This window comes from Scleropages formosus, chromosome 2, assembly GCF_900964775.1.
Source record: "Scleropages formosus chromosome 2, fSclFor1.1, whole genome shotgun sequence".
In the NCBI taxonomy this organism is placed as follows: domain Eukaryota; kingdom Metazoa; phylum Chordata; class Actinopteri; order Osteoglossiformes; family Osteoglossidae; genus Scleropages; species Scleropages formosus.
In genome coordinates, this window is record NC_041807.1 from 28,256,659 (window position 1) to 28,269,777 (window position 13,119).

The 13,119-nt window shown below is 43.8% G+C and overlaps 1 protein-coding gene across 3 annotated transcripts; it reads left to right on the plus strand.

Annotated features, from left to right (window-relative positions):
* The first annotated feature begins 914 nt into the window (after positions 1-914).
* Positions 915-11,595, plus strand: LOC108936904 (SAM domain and HD domain 1). 3 transcript variants are annotated; one of them, XM_018756550.2, is made up of 16 exons: positions 915-1,269; positions 2,624-2,690; positions 3,855-3,927; positions 4,013-4,173; positions 4,587-4,702; positions 5,087-5,157; positions 5,408-5,578; positions 6,029-6,129; positions 6,658-6,766; positions 7,791-7,882; positions 8,108-8,223; positions 9,056-9,195; positions 9,325-9,417; positions 9,660-9,764; positions 10,157-10,294; positions 11,328-11,595. In XM_018756550.2, the coding sequence occupies exons 1-16, from the start codon at positions 1,089-1,091 to the stop codon at positions 11,472-11,474; spliced, it is 1,881 nt and encodes a 626-aa protein (XP_018612066.2). In that variant the 5' UTR covers positions 915-1,088; the 3' UTR covers positions 11,475-11,595. The 3 variants fall into 3 exon arrangements, with proteins under 3 accessions (XP_018612066.2, XP_018612069.2, XP_018612067.2); XM_018756553.2 differs by lacking the exon at positions 915-1,269 and adding an exon at positions 1,549-1,579; XM_018756551.2 differs by lacking the exon at positions 915-1,269 and adding an exon at positions 2,387-2,532.
* Positions 11,596-13,119: the final 1,524 nt, after the last annotated feature.

The following is a 13,119-nucleotide window of genomic DNA, read 5'->3' on the forward strand; positions in this document are numbered from 1 at the left end:
AGCTGCTTTGGTTTTTTAAGTGTATTGCTACTCTTACTTTGTAGGAATAATTATATCTAACTTCCTGTATGAAAAATCACTATTATAAAGTTTCATGTGCCTGATTCATCAGTATAAATCCTATAAATAGATGACTTCCTCAAATCATGTGTGACAAAATTTTAATATTAAAAAGTTGTCAGCTTTATCATAAACTTCATTAATGTGTCCAGAGGTATTTGCAGAGTAATGATACTGTAATCTTCACTACACTATACAAGTATGTACATATACATTGAGTCTACAGTGGTACTTATTCACCCATACAGCTGGGTAAGTGCCTTGTTCCAGGGACGTGGTACTCCAACCTGTGACCTTCCACTACATGATTATGTGCTGCCCTGTTTGATAGTATTGTAACAGCGCTGAGGGGAGTAAATGTGTAAATAGTTGGCATTAGTGTTTATGTGTGTGTACATAGTTGTGTGTGGTTTCTGATTGGTTGTTGTTCTATTTATGTTCGGTGTTCCAGAGTGGAATTCTGGGGAGTCTCCGGGGGAACCCCTTAACCATGGGATGCAGCAGGGGGGCTGGGAGTGACCCAGGGGGATTCTGAAGTGTCCTGTGTCTTGTACTGTCTGAAGCGTCTTTGTTAAGACTGCTGCGGGGAGATATGTACGTTTCTTTTACCCCGTCTGTCGAGCCGGTTTCTAGTAGCTCTGTGGGGGGACGCTACAGTATTTTCTAACAGAAAGGTATATTATATTTTTCGAAATCAAATAAGTTGTTTTTCCCTACATGTCCTGAAGTCGAAAGCACCGAATAAAGCCTGCAACGCAAACTGTACAGCTGGTGAGTCCTATTTTTAGCACACCATTTACGAAACGTCAAAACGCTTCAACGCAGATTGTACCATCGGGGCCACCGTAGTGCACCGTTGTTTGTCCCTCGCGAAGTGCTAAAGAAAGAACAGGGTGCCACGGGAGTTCTTCGCTTCAGACCAATGGGAGGCTTAAAATTTGTCGAAGGTGGAGCTTCTCCGGGTGCCGGCAAAATTAGGCAGCTCTGAGCGCAAAAGGCGCTCCTGATTGTGCAGCGCGCGAAGACGAATGGATGGCAGAAAGCGTCCCCGGGATGGAGCTTCGAGCTCCGACTCCTTCTATACCCCGAAGAAGCAGCTGGCTGACTGCCGCCCGCCCATCCCCGACTTCAGGGAGTGGGATGTTGAGGGAACGTGCCGGTTTCTGCGGGAAGAGGGGTTCGCCGGAGACCTCGAAGGGAAGTTCCGAGGTGTGTTTGTTTTACTTTTTTTGCTGTTCTCCATAATTAGCCGAGCGCGGTGAGAGTCAGTCGGCACGGTGTGGCTGACACATTTTAAGTAGCATCGAAAATGGACCTTATTGCATTGATCGTGCGTGGTCGCGGTGATGGCGTGATAGCCACGGGCGGCTGCGCGCGCTGCGCTGGAGTGGAGGTGCGCAGGTCCGAGAAGAGACGTACGTACTATACGTTTCGCCGCGTGCCGTGTCGCGAGAGCCGCCGGTGTCTGGGGTTGCTGTTGTTGACGCGCTCCGGAACACAAACGCGCTGCTGTGATGCAGTTATGTAATGCACATCGTCATTGTGTCTTGCTTAAATAATATGCACAAAATTTGTGACAAATCATGACGAATGCACAGCTTAGTTTCACCGCCTGCCGTTAATTCTACGGGATCCTGCTCTTATTGTCAGTTTTATTTCCGACTCGAACCGGTTCAGCACTTGGCTTCTGTCTGTGTTGCACGCAGCGCAGGGAACGAAAGGCTCATATGACATATAATAATCTTAGTATTTACTACACGAGTCCTGCTTCCAGTTTAATAACAATCGATCAATGTGAACTGAAACACAAACTCTTGGTTTGCGTTTTTTGTGCCGAATCGCACTCAGCACTGGCTGGTCCGCGGCAGTCCCGGCGACGACGGACGCTTTAAAATTCATGCATTTTTCCTGGCTATGTTATGTATGCATATGAGAACCTTGTTTACATAGTCTGGCTGGATAAAAACTGTTAAGACATTTTTATTCAACTGTAAAACTGATGTTTGTAAAAGAGGAAACGTGCACAGTGACGCAGTTTCCAAAGCTCTGTCATAATGTTTCTTCTTGTCATGTCTTTGAAAGAACCGCAGTGGAGCCTTTGGGTTCTGTACCCGCCTTGGGTGGAAAGTTGAATTAGTGCCAGTAAGCCACTTACATTATTTATTCATTTAGCTGATGCTTTTCTCCAATGCAATTTACAATGATTTACCCATGATTTATACAGCTGGGTAATTCTACTGGAGCAATTCAGGGCAAGTACCTTGCTCAAGGGTACTGCAGCTGGAGATCGAACCTGCGACCTTCGCATCCAAAGGCAGCAGCTCTAACCACTGCGCTACCAGCTGTCCCCGTTCGCCTTTACGTTTATTCATCATAAATGAACGTACGTACAGTACTTTGTCTAACATTAACCTGTGAAGTTTGACAGCCAGGAAGAAGAAAATATGCAGGAAACGGTCACATCCCAAATAGGTATAACGACATAGAGGTATAACAACCGCGTTTGTCCTCCCTGCCTCTCCAATGATCTTTCCCCTTCTCCTGATGTCTTCTCTCCCCACAGCGGAGAAGATCACTGGGGTGTGCTTACCGTACCTCACGGAGCCGCAGCTAGAGAACATGGGTATCGGGTGAGTGTCGTAGCAGCGAGAGGAGATCGCATGCATGTGTCTGCATTGTGAATAACTGATGATTTCCGACACCTGTGGGAGGATCTTCTTTTGCTCTTATTTGTATTTCCGTGTCTATTCATCTTTTTATCTTTTACCAACACAGAATTCTTGTACAATGACTCCTCACATTAGGAACAGATTCTTTTCAAAGTTTCATTTTTTTTTTTTTGTAAATTCACAGTCAATTTTACACAACAAACTCAGTCCTATAAGCCTGATATCTATCGGTTCAACTTAGGTGCTGCAAAAACCTCAGATGAAGCTGTAAAAATTTTCAATAATTCAGTGAGACTTTTTCTTATTTTATACAATGCATAACTGTGATTTAAAATTAATGAAAATAAAAGCTCTGTTCATTCTGAGTGTTGACTCGTTAAAAATGTGCAACATTCACCATTTTATTGCTCCCCAGCATCTGGTGAATGACAGAAACACAAGTCACTTTCACTCCCAACAGAAATTTTAGAAAAAAGCAGGGTGAACAGAATACAATCGAAAATGAATTGGAAAATGTTTGCATCTGGGAGATTCGTAAGTCATTTAAGAGACACACTTCTTTGACAGTAGTGTATAAAAAAGGATGTTGCTGCTATAAGTGGCATTTGTCTTTCTCACACACACACACACACACACACACACACACACACACACACACACACACACGCAACTGCTTGTCTTGAGGCGAACCGAAGCCTAACCTGGCAGCGCAGGGCCGGAGGGGAGGGGAGAGGACACACTCTGGGCGGGGCGCAAGTCCGCTGCAGGACTCGAACCTTAGACCCACCGCAGAGCAGGACCTGGCCAAACATGCCGCGCCACCACATCTCCCCAGTATTTGTCACAAAGTGAAATAATATGTGAATCCAACAGTTAAGCCAGATGTTATATCCTGCAGGTGCATGTAATTTTTATCTAAGTTGAATAATTGGCTAAGAAAACTACAGTCTCACAGGGACTGGGATTAAGACCCACCCTGTTAGATGTCACACTGCAACAAAAAGCATTCGTGTAATACGTACGTAACACTGTTTAACACTTGAAGCTGGATGATGTTTTGGTGTGGTTGCTCTTTGGTTTCATTTGTCAGTATTTCATGTTTCCTGTGATTTTGCACCCCCCCAGCCCACTAGGGGTGCGGTTGCAGCTTCTCTCCTCCTTGAAGAAGCTCTGGCAGATATTTGCTGATGCCATTAAGGTAAAACTAGTAATTTATTGAAGCGTCACAGTGACACCACTGGTGCATGTCGGGCGAATCCTCCGAATCCATTCTCTCCTTACAGGTGTTCAATGACCCCATCCATGGCCACATCGAGATGCACCCTCTGCTTGTGCGCATCATCGACACCCCACAGTTCCAGAGGCTGCGCTACATTAAACAGCTGGGTGGCACCTACTTTGTTTTTCCTGGAGCCTGTCACAACCGCTTTGAGCACTCCATCGGGTGTGTGCCTTCGCTTTTCCTTTTTTCATCTCCCTGTGGCAGAAAACATTTCTTTTTATAAGTCACAAGCCAGACCTCTCTAGTAAAGTCAAGTCACAGAGAAGCCATGGTCTTCGACACTACAGTCCCACCTCCCTGTTTAAAAATTGATATTTGTTCCGATGTAATCGATTTCCATTTGAACGCATGACAGAACTGCACTTGAAATCCAGCGTACGCCTACAAGCACTTAATAAAAGCCATTAAAATGGTAGCTGTTTTTATGGGAAAACAAAACTGCCGTTGCAGCTTGCAGTGCCTTCAGCTGGTTTTATTTTCCCACGCTTGTGTAAGTGCTGTCTGGGTAGGAGGATGCCGAGTGCCGTGAAACCTGAGACCTGAACGTGTCATAACGTGCACTGGTTCTCTGACAGGGTGGGTCACCTTGCTGGCCGCTTGGTCCAGGCCCTGAACGAACGTCAGCCGGAGCTGCTCATCAGCCCCAGGGACATGCTGTGCGTGCAGATTGCCGGCCTGTGCCACGACCTCGGTAATTTGCCGCCAGCAACTCTCCTCTCTGGCACAGCCACGCAGGGACGCATGGGTTACTGTTTTCCACCAATAACACTTTAATTATATTGCTCACAGTACATCAGCTTTTTGCATGCTTAAACTAGCTTTATGAAATTCCATTGCTGCTGTAAAAATCTTTCTTTAATAAGTTGCAGCGATATGTTGCAGTGACTGATTTGTTTTTCACTGAGACTTAAACAGCGGTATTGCAGTTTGCAGTCAGTTATACCGGACTCTGCTCTGTCATTTCATAGCAGCTGCGGCGCACCATTTGATTATGCTTGTTTTTCTTCACTAAAAATAAATTGGTTCAAATTATTATGTTCTTTCTCCTTTCTTTACTTCTCATACTTGCCTTCAGGACATGGCCCCTTCTCTCATATGTTCGATGGAATGTTTATCCCAAAAATGCGTCCTGATTACAAGTGGAAGGTAAACGAGGGAGCAGATCATTTCTTCTTTTATTCTTAAATTTGTCTTTAAATCATTATCTGCACAAATTTTTTTTTTTTTTCTGTTTTACAGATAATTTGTACTGGATTTATTGTTCCACATTGTTTAACATACAATGGTAGAGCTCTCCAGATGAGTGCATCTAAGTGCCTAAATTCAGCTCTTGTTTCCTATGCATCCCAATTTTGGCATGTGTGCATCTGTGCGCGCGTGTGTTTGCATCCTCCAGCACGAGATGGCGTCTGTGCAGATGTTCGACCACATGGTCAAGGTGAACAGTCTGGAGCCTGTCATGAAGGAGCATGGTCTGGTACTTCCGACGGACCTATTGTTCATCAAGGAGCAGATTGCTGGACCCCTGGACCCCCCCCACCCAGGGACAGCCAATCAGATGGAAGGAGTGAGTCACTACTAAGTTTAGAACAGCCAAATTACAGAGAAATATATCTACACTCATAATGCTTTTAATGGAAAGTATGCTATGTAAAAGAGCCATTATTCAGAATAATCTGTTCTCAATACTGACAACTCTAAAATATGTAAGTAGCCAACCTGTGGCACATCAGTATAGTGAACCTCAAAGTGTCTGACATAACCATTGTATCTCTGCAGCACATGACCGTGATATACTGGTCACACCTGTTGTCCATGTGCACAGCAGTATCCCAGAGCTTTTAAAGTTATCTTGAGACATATGAGGCGTATTACTGAAAGAAACCAGCCCTGTTTTCTGCACTGGTATAATGTGGAATCGTGACTCTATTGCATGAGTCTAAATCCTGTTCTGTGGGCCTCGTTTTGCTTTGTTTGGTTCATCCTGTCTTATCTTTCTGCTGCTTCATCTCCCCAGTGGCCGTATCAAGGTCGCTCAGAAGAAAAGGGCTTCCTCTACGAAATTGTGGCAAACAAAAGGAATGGCATCGATGTGGACAAGTGGGATTACTTTGCCAGGTGAGACCGTAGAGTCTGTTTGCCCTGGACTGGAACAAACAAGCACAGGTGGTCTGTGACCATCACAAGTCATCAGATCCTTAAGCAAGGATTAGAAATATCACATGCACCTTTTATTTGTTCTGCTGTCAATATATTTATAGTTTAGTCTCCTTTTTTTAAAAAAAAAAAAAAAAAAATCCCTTTATCGTGGCATTTACACACACACATTTTCAGAACCGCTTGTCCCATACGGGGTCGCGGGGAACCGGAGCCTACCCGGTAACACACGGCGCAAGGCCGGAGGGAGAGGGGACGCACCCAGGACGGGATGCCAGTCTGTCGCAAGGCACCCCAAGCGGGATTCGAACCCCAGACCCACTGGAGAGCAGGACTGTGGTCCAACCCACTGCGCCACCGCACCCCTCATGGCGTTTATTGTGACTTAACTTACACACCCCTGTGTGTTTATGTATGTGAAATTAATATCGATTTGTAACTGCTGCAGGTATCATTTGATCTTCTTTCCCTCATCCTCTGTTCCATTAGGGACTGTTATCATCTTGGGATCCAGAACAATTTTGACTACAGGCGCTTCCTCAAATTTGCACGTGTTTGTGAGGTGGACAACAAGAAGCACATCTGCACCAGAGACAAGGTAGTTCTCACAGTATTAATGAATCACAGCAACAAGAACACACTCTGAATGGGGGTTAAATGTAATTAACTGGGAATTAATGTATTCTATAGAAGATCTACTACGGGATACAACTACTAAGAACAATTTCCTTGGTAATCGGTACTTCTTCACATGAATTTCTACAAGTATGGATTCAGCAGAAGGTTTTGTTCCAGGCCGCATACATGTCAGAAAAATACAATGAGTGCATTCCATCAGCAGAAGGAGAGATTTGGATTCTTCCGAGTACAGTCAATTTGTCACATACTGCCATATGGACCAGTATAGATCACACAAATAGCTACATGAAAGTTTATCCATTAAACAGTTTATCAAAAAAGTTCAACCACAAACCCTTAGAGATTACATGTTTATCATGCACAGTCAGCCAAAATCTTCTCTTCTACTTATTTATTTTTTAGAATTATGACTCGCACTTAAATCTTGACCTTGTTGCGCCAGTATTTTTCAACATTCTCAGTGAATTGCCTCTATAGCTTTGTTATAGAGCTGCATGTGCCGTAGTGCAGCAATGAAATAATGAAGTAACTCTGAGTTTGTGTCACTAAAAGATGTCCTATTCTGGATTGGATAGTATCAGGATAATGTAACTATGGCACGGCGAGTAGCGCTGCTGTCTCACAGCGCCTGGGTGGGGCGAGAGGACATGGGTTCGATCCCCGCTCAGTCTGTGTGGAGTTTGCATGTTCTCCCTGTGTTTGTGTGGGTTTCCTCCCACAGTCAAAAGAGATGCTGATCAGGTTCACCCATAGTGTGTGAGTGACAGAGAGAGAGAGTGTGTGTGTGTGTTCCACTGATGTATGGATGAATGACCCAGTGTAAGCAGTGGATCAAGCAGTGTAAGTCACCTTGGTGAATAAGGTGTGTGGGCAGATAACACTACATAGAGTTCATTGGAAGTTGCTTTGGAGAAAAGCATCTGCTAAATAAATAAATGTAAATATAACTGAATGATTATTCTTCCAAATGGTTTATTTTCCAGGAGGTGGGGAACTTGTATGACATGTTTCACACCAGAAACTGCCTCCATCGCAGGGCGTACCAACACAAAGTGGGGAATATCATTGAAACCATGTGAGTAGAGCCACTCTTCAGGTCCATTTGCTGCATTCTTGGAGAGAGACCACTCCCTCTTTTGTCTGTCTGGGCAGCGGAAATGGAAAACTGTGACACATACACTCAAACGTCAGGATTTTTTCTGTGTATAAAAATAACATTGTGCGTGACATTAGATTCTCTGTGGCAGCCTGGAGAAAACTACCATCCGAATTTATTGTTTTACCGTTCTTCTCTGTTCAGGATAACAGAGGCTCTTGAGAAGGCTGATAAGCACATCAAGATTTTAGGCTCTGGGGGCAAGATCTTCTCCATCTCCACTGCTATAGATGACATGGAGGCCTACACCAAGCTCACAGGTTTGAGATTTCTCAACTCTGGGAATCCTGGGCATTTTTGGAGTGCCATGGATAAAGGGGAAGTGTTGAGCTGTGAGGCTCAGCCTTGTTCCCAAGTCTCCACACTTCTCTTGTAATTAAGTAACCATTGATTGAGTTCCTCATTGAAACAGCCCCACATCTTAAACCTCACTAAACTCGGTGAGCTGGCTGAGCGCTCACTATAGTTTGTGTTGGCCAAAGAATGCCGATTATAAATAGGAAAACATGTAGTTATGAAATTATAAAAATTAATGATTTAAATGGCTCTGTGGTTACAGTGAACATATACTCCACTGCTATTAGGCTTTGATCATGTAAAATAAATCTAAATTTGTTGTATGGAATCTGTGCGATTTTGTTTGGAGTCACTAAGTTTTTGTCAAACTGTCTGGAATACTCAGTGACTTTCAGAAGACTTATTATCAATTTATTAATTTATTCAGCTACAAGTTTTATATGCACAATCCTTTAACATCTTGTAAATATCACCGACAGGTTATCCTCAGCAGAAGTAATGTTTATTATTACATAAAAGTTATAGCAGTGTCTCAGCTAACATTTATTTTTGCATAGTTAAAATTGTCTGATGGATTTAGTGAACAGTAGAGTCACACTTAAATGTATAGTTATTATTAATTATGAGAATTAACAAGAGTGTACATAAGGGGGCTGTGGGACCTGGGCTGCGTGTGGTTGTACAGAACAGTAAAATAAGGGTTAGGGTTTTTTTTGTTTATTTTTCCTGGATGAGTGGTTATCATGGTAACTTGCTGCTTGTTGGCTGGCTTACCTTCCTGTGTCCCTCTCCTAGACCATGTGTTTGAGCAGATCCTGTACTCCTCAAGCAAGGAGCTTGCTGAGGCACGGGCCATCCTCAACAACGTCGTCGTTCGAAAGCTCTACAAATGTGTGGGCCAGACGCAGCCCAAGCGGCCCCTGGACATCACAATGGTGAGGGACTCGGAGGGAGACCTCTGTTTCACGATGGCGTCACAGGCTTTGTCTCCTACACCCTGAGCAGTAGGATGTGTGACAGTCACGCTTCTTTTACCCACATTAATTAAAAATGTTTTCTCTCAGAACAACTTGCTTCAGTGGGCCAAGGATGTTTCCGTTGCCAAGCCTCGTAGCGGCACAGACGTGACCTTTCAGGGGGAAGACTTCGTCATAAGTGTAAGTCATTCAGACAGGGAGGACCGAGGGCTCTTGCTGGCATGCTTCAAAAAATATACTTTGTTTGCAGTTTGTATTTCTATTTGTTCATCTTTAGGGCTCTTTTTTTTTGGCTTCTTCATCACAACAAAAGTAACCGCATCTGCCTGTGGTTAACCAGCAACTTCACACACAGACATACAGTTTCCTCCCACATCGGGGCACCTGGCCAACAACCTGTCTGCGCTTCTCTCCCCTTTCAGGTTATCGACATGGACTATGGCATGAAGGAGAAGAACCCGATTAATAACGTGCGCTTCTACTGCAAGAATGACCCCAGCAAAGCTATCAAGATCCGGAAGAACCAGGTATATGTGCAGTCAGGCTGCTAAGAAAGGAAGTGCACTGCTTATATGATGGATTTAGTGAAGAGGGCTTTACAGGATTGAGGCTTAAGAGTCTGGCTGCGCTGCGCTGCTCTGCTACTTAGTAAATGTATATTTATATCTGCATAAGTAAGATCATGTAAATGCTGCCATTGTCACCTTGGTAAGATTCTTTCGGTCAAGTATTCTATGAAGCAAATTTGTATGAATTATTTCAGAAACAGCTGTGATGTTAAAGCAGTATAAATTGGCATAGTCCCTCCTACTGTCAGTATGCACATGTGTTGCATTGCGTTTTTAGGTTTCCATTTTTTTAGTCTATATCCACTGGTGTTTTTTTTTTCTCCTCCCCCCCCTCCTTCCTCTTGCTTTAGGTCTCCCAGCTCCTGCCTGAGAAGTTTGCGGAGCAGCTGATCCGTGTGTACTGCAAGCGGACGGACGCCAAGAGCTTGGAAGCGGCAAAGAAGTACTTTGTACAGTGGTGCATCAACAAAGACTTCATTAAGCCGCAGGTGACTCATTAAGCCTCTGGGCTCTCTTCTCCTTCTGTCCCATGACTGTCCCTCAAAGAGGAACAGCTGTGCTTAAGGGAACACCATCACCCCACATGACTGGGGCAGCAGACAGTGTTGTGGTCAAATAGGTGAATGGATACCCAGAAGGTAGCAAATTCAAGCCGTGAACAAAGCAATGTGGTCATATTGAAGAGTCGCTGTAATTTACACTTTGTTTCCTATTTACAAACTTAACTGGGACTGAGGGTTGGTTTGTCACTCAGTCTGTACATCAAATGTAACATGGCATGGACCACAGGCTCATTATCAATTCTGTGTGTCGCTACTAGTCTAATGTGTGTGGGCATGAAAGAGTGGTATTGGACTGAGTCCCTGTGCTTGGAGAACCACGGGTCGGCATCTATACCGCTGTCTCTTGATGAAATGCGCTTTTGTTGTACGGCTTTGGAGAAAAGTGCCTGATAAATGAATAAATGTACATTTCAGCAACTCTGACAGCTCCACAGGGCAGGAGGTAAGTTGGAAGACGCTTTTCTCCAACGCAAAGTACAGTTTGAAGCAGTGCAGGTGAATTTCAGCTGGTATGATAGCTGTCGTCTTTATGTAACAATAAATCCTGAGTAGTTCAGTAATGACATCGGTCCTGCACAGCCACTGAACTTACTCAGAGTGCGCTTTGCATTGAATGGTAGAAGGAGGAAACACAGGAGAAATTATGTGAAAGCGCAAGCTATGGAAGCCATTCCTGAATGGCCTTGTAGGGGGTGACACATTCTGGGGTGCGAGTGTGTGTGCTGCAGACCTGCAGTAATTCCAGGAGTCGGTGTAATTGCTCATTGGTTCGTTGGTTTTAGGCTGCAACCACCTCAGACAATGTGTGTGGTACACCAGCCAAAATTAGGTGAATTTTTCCTTCTGTTGGTTAATTTTGTTCCTCCATTCCACGGCTGCAGAGAAACGGACGTTTAACCAAAATGTCTAAACATCAATCTCGACTTTTACTGGCTTTTTTTTTTTAAAAAACTCTCAGGATGGGGATGTGATCGCACCTGAGCTCACCCCGCTGAAGGACAGCTGGGTTGCTGACGACAACAGCGATGATGACGGCAACTCCCAGGATAAACACCACCACCCTTCCAGGAACGGCATCCATAGTGTAAAAGTCCGACTTTTCTAAACGGTGGGAGATGTGTTTGAGAGGGGAGAGGGGGTGAGAGGAGCAGGTGACTGGGGGAGACTGCCACCAGATGGATATGGAGTGATAAAGAGAAGGGGTGGGCCTCTTCTTCAGGGTACTGATAAAGACCACAGAACTGAAAGTTGAGTGGGTCCCAGCTGGAACAGTGCCCTCAGCTCATTTTTCTAAGGCATGGTACTTTACCATGTTTTTATTAAAAAATTTATGTTCGATTTTTATTTTACGTTTTTGGTTTTATTGAGTTACTGTGCAGGGAGCGTGTGTATAGTGTCCCCAGCAGAGGGACTGAGTTTTATAACCCAGAACACAGGGGTCATCTCAGGTCTTGTTCCCTGTTCTCCCAAAGCAGGACAGAGAGCAGGAAGCACGAGCAGCAGAATGTTCTATGAAACAGGTTTCACTCCCACAGAGTGAGTGGCGTTAGATTCAATCCTCCAAGGTGACTGGCAGGGGTTTTTCTTTTTTTAAAGTAATAGTCTTACCTTATTTTATGTTTGGACTAGCATGCCTGCATTTAAATTTGTTTAAATGTGAATGTATATTTATATTTTAAGCTCACTATACCCTTTCCAGGGGCATACATTATAACTGTAACAGGTGCATGTTTATAAAGGGTTACTTTTTGTGCAGTTAGTGTATCTGCAGTTCACTTTTTTGGGAGGAAATATCCTGTCTGTGTCTAAGTCCTGAGTTCATTCAACTTGGGTTTGAAATGCATCTCCCAATGGAATGGGATCCAGAGGCAGCAGCACTTCAGTATGTAGCACTTAGTGAAGCACAATTGAGTTTACTGTGGTGTTGGGAGTAATGGGTACAAGGAGTACTCTCCATTTAGTTTGGACTATGCGGTAGTTGTGATATAACAACACTGCTTGTGTGTTTGGGTTTTTTGTCTCTTCTCTGCTGATTCATTTGGTCTCTTCTGCTGCCTGTTGGTGCTGTCTGGGTTTTATCAGGAGACAGAGACTCTTGTGTCTCAGGGGGAAAAGGGTTTAAGCTCAAACTCTACAGGCCTTTCAGTAGACCTGCCACTGGTGGGCTGCACTTTGTGGCATAAAACGTGGTTCCTTGTCAAAATTATGCATTTTAAAGATTGGTATTTAAAAAACAAAAAAACCCGAAGGGATAAAAAAAGCTAGAGAGAAGTTTTATCCAGATTTATATTGACACAATCATCTATAAGTGAAAATATACTTTAAAAATGTAGATTGTTATTGGAAATATATGATGTTAAAAAAAAAAAAGAAAATCAGTGTGAACTGCTTTGTTTCAAATTGTAACCTTGACTTGGGCTTTTCTTTCTCTAGCCGAAAAATAAAATCTCATCCTGTTGCCACTTGTTTTGGTGCATTTTTTACTAATGGGCTCCAGGTGGCGCTGTTCCCAAGACACCTTCTAGTAGGATCCACTGTCAGAGTCCAGTGGGGCAGAGGTAATGAATGACTTCAGGGTCCTGCTCAGTGATTTCTGTTTTTTTTCTTCCCTGGCTGGGATTTTATAGCATCTGAGATTTTATTTTGTATTTTTCTCATTTTTACACTTCAAACCCTTTACCTCCCAAGAAGGAATTCATTAAAGTGAGGCTGTCCAACCTTCAGTAGAGGGCAGTACTCCTTCAGTTGTT